This window comes from Oryzias melastigma, unplaced genomic scaffold (genome assembly GCF_002922805.2).
Source record: "Oryzias melastigma strain HK-1 unplaced genomic scaffold, ASM292280v2 sc00323, whole genome shotgun sequence".
NCBI lineage: Eukaryota > Metazoa > Chordata > Actinopteri > Beloniformes > Adrianichthyidae > Oryzias > Oryzias melastigma.
Genome location: NW_023416927.1, coordinates 169,843 through 172,885, shown reverse-complemented (window position 1 = coordinate 172,885; position 3,043 = coordinate 169,843). Strand labels below are relative to the sequence as shown.

The window sequence follows — 3,043 nt, the reverse complement described above, 5'->3', positions numbered from 1 at the left end:
TACCTCTGAGGTTTGATTGCGGATCCACAATCAGAGGTTAGTTAGAAACCGAGAGAGGGAGGGGCTTCTCAAGTGCTGCTCACCTCTCCTGGTTGTGTTCCTTTGGCTGAAGACATGCAGATCTCACCTCATTTGTCCCTCCCCAGGACCCGTTCGGAGAGAAGCGTGGCCGTTTTGACTACCAGGGGCTGCAGGCTCGGCTCAGCGCCACCCGCAGGCGGATACGGGAGAAGAACTTGGCAGAAGATGAGCACAACGACGACGAGTCGGACTCGGACACCAGCTCGTCTGGGACAGACCCCGACAGTCAGGGCAGCTCCCAGCCCTGACCCGGAGGGGCCGGACCCCACCCAGCCGGAGCTTTTCTTCTGTTCTCTTTCTTTTGGGTTGTTTGGAGGAGGTTACCATGCCAACAGCTCTGAGTCCAGAGGATTGATGTTTGGATATGCAGAGGCGGGGGCGGGGCCTCTGAAAAATACATGTGTAGATATGCATCCTGATGAAACGTTGAGCAGATGCTGAAGCCCAGATGTTTTTCAGGGGGTGAAACCTTTGAGGGGGAGGGATCAGCTGGGGGGCGGGGCCCTCAGCTCTCTGAGGAACTTCTTCCACTTTAACCCAGACGTGTTGGAGCAGCAGAGGAGGTTCCTCTAAGCCACGCAGACTTTTCTGATGCTGAGCTGCGTCTCTCTCCACCTCTTTAGACCCGGAGCTCGGCTGCTTCAGAACCGGACCTGTGCAGCTCTGGACCCTGCTGGCAGTGACTCCTGCGTTTGTTTCAGATGTAGTCGTTCTTAATGTTTGGATGCAGCAACAGAGACTGCATCGTGACCTTCTGCCCTTTGATCAAACTGACCCGTGTTTGGTGCCGTACATGTTCTTGTGAGGGATCTAGATAACAAACCGTTCAAGTGTGCAAACTAACCCCATCACCTCCAGTTTTATTGTTCCGTTTAAGTTCTGCAGGGTTCTGACCCACAGAACTTCAGTCTTCAGTCAGACTGTCGTAGCATTGAATGATGGGAAAAGCGGCAGGGCTTCCCTCAGACTAAAGCCTTCCATCTGAACGAGCCTCCATGCATGTCGCTGAAACGTGGATCCTGTAAACCCTGCAGACCGTCGGATCACACAAGAAAAAAAGCCAAACGTGTTGCTGTTGAGGAGGGAAGTGATGCAGCCGAACTTCATCCACACCCAAACCGCTTCCTCACCAACCAGCTCTGTATTCCATACATGGAGGTGAAGGTGGAGAAACGCCAACATTTACAAACTGACCTGAGGAAACTGCCCTTTATGAAGCTTCTTAGTGCATCAGAATGATGCAGCAAACGTCTCTCCGCACGGAGCATCCCTTCATTTCCTTTATTTTCTTATAGAATCGGTGTGAAAAGAAAAAAAGTCGGATTTCCAAATGTTGATGCAACACTTCCTGACATGGAAGAAGAGTGAGATGTTAATTCAGTCCTTCAACCTGAACACAGATGATGTAGAGAACTCAAAACAATAAAGTTGTTCAGTCCATCTGTGAGTGAGACTCTTCTGTCAAGACTGTTTAGATCGCTGCTGACTGACAGTTGGTTTTAGATTTAAAGTTTTTTCTGCTTTTACAGTAAAACATAAAGGGTGCCATTCGTACATCTGAGAAGTAACATTCTGACGTCAATGTTTTTGGATATTTAGCATTTTTTAGGAGAGAAAAAAAACAGGTTTTGTTTTTCAAAGGAATATTTTCACCCTTTAAATTAATGTATTTATTAATGTCACATTTACTAACTATTTAGTTGGCAAGTTAAATATTTAATTTTAAGCTAAATATTTATTTTAAAATTATATTTAGCAGCTTACAAACTAAATGCTTAATTTTATGAAATTAAATAATTTATATCTAGTCTATAACTCCAAAGCAGCTCAAAAACAACAAAAAAAATCCTAAATTAGCCAAAATAAATAGCAGGAAATATTAGCTAAGCTCCAAAATTAACCTAAAAAAATCTGATTAAATGTCAAAATAGTCCAAAAAGCTAACGGAATGCCACATTTTAAAACTTTTAAACCATGACTTTTTAATCTAATTATGAATAATAAAAATGCAGGAATATTATTCCAGAATAAATCAACTTAAACCTTAAATAACTTTCAATATTTTACTCTCCATTAAAATATATTTTGTCAAAATTAATACAAGTTAGAAATGAGCGCGAGATAACATCGGGCCGTTAATACCAATAGAATAAAATGATCTGGAGGGCCGGATAGAATCACCTGGAGGGTAAGTACCTGGGCCTTGACTTTGACATGTGTGGTTTAGAAACTTGAAGCTGCATAACAGGAACATCAGTGTGAACAGAAACAGTTTTCTTGTTACAGAGATGCTCTCAGAGCTCCGCCTCCAGCATTTGCTAACACCTGATTGCCAGCTGTGATCTGTCTGCACGTTTTCATAAACATTCATGTCCCTGTTTGTGATTAGTTCAGAAATCCATTTTGGTTAAATCCGCTCCTGTTTGCTGCTTATGAGTGATGCTGAATCGCTTCCACTAGAGGGCGCCATGATTCAGTTTGTGTAAAGAGACGACACAGAACAAGAAAATAAACCCACTCGTTTATACTTTAAATATTTTTATTAAGTTTCAGAATTTTCTCATTAAACTGAGTTGTTTTTTTCCTTCAGTGTTATTTTTTTAAAGATATTCATCTTTTTATGATCTTATCATTGAAGGGGTAGTTGGTTGGGTAAATCAGCATTCACAGTCAAACTTTCAGATGCTCTTACAGCAGGACTTTTTTTTCTTTTCACAAAAGCTGCAGAATTTATTTATTTCACCTTTTTTTTCCAAGTTTCAAAAATAGAAAAAGGTAAATAAGAGGCTAGACATTCCATAAAGTACATTTTACATGTTTTTATGTTGATCTTTTGTTTTCTCTCTAAAGTTGTGACATTTTATTCAGATCCAGCATCTTTTAGCATAAGCCACATTCATTCATGGCAGGAGGCCTCTCAGCATGGTCTCTTTTTATTGATTTTTTCTTCATGTTCAGCCTC

At 41.6% G+C, this 3,043-nt stretch overlaps 2 protein-coding genes across 2 annotated transcripts in view; one reads left to right on the top strand and one right to left on the bottom strand.

Annotated features, from left to right (window-relative positions):
• The window catches only part of ube2z (ubiquitin-conjugating enzyme E2Z), a 12,046-nt gene extending 10,525 nt beyond the window's left edge, over positions 1 to 1,521 (top strand). Inside the window, exon 7 of the mRNA XM_024260786.2 lies at positions 147 to 1,521. Coding sequence (XP_024116554.1) covers positions 147 to 329 — 183 coding nt within the window. The 3' untranslated portion in view covers positions 330 to 1,521. The remainder of the gene's footprint in view (positions 1 to 146) is intronic.
• A 1,081-nt stretch (positions 1,522 to 2,602) lies between these two features.
• Positions 2,603 to 3,043, bottom strand: part of LOC112138210 (potassium voltage-gated channel subfamily C member 1) — a gene marked incomplete in the record, with an annotated part of 75,994 nt that continues 75,553 nt past the window's right edge. Inside the window, 1 exon segment of the mRNA XM_024260783.2 lies at positions 2,603 to 3,043.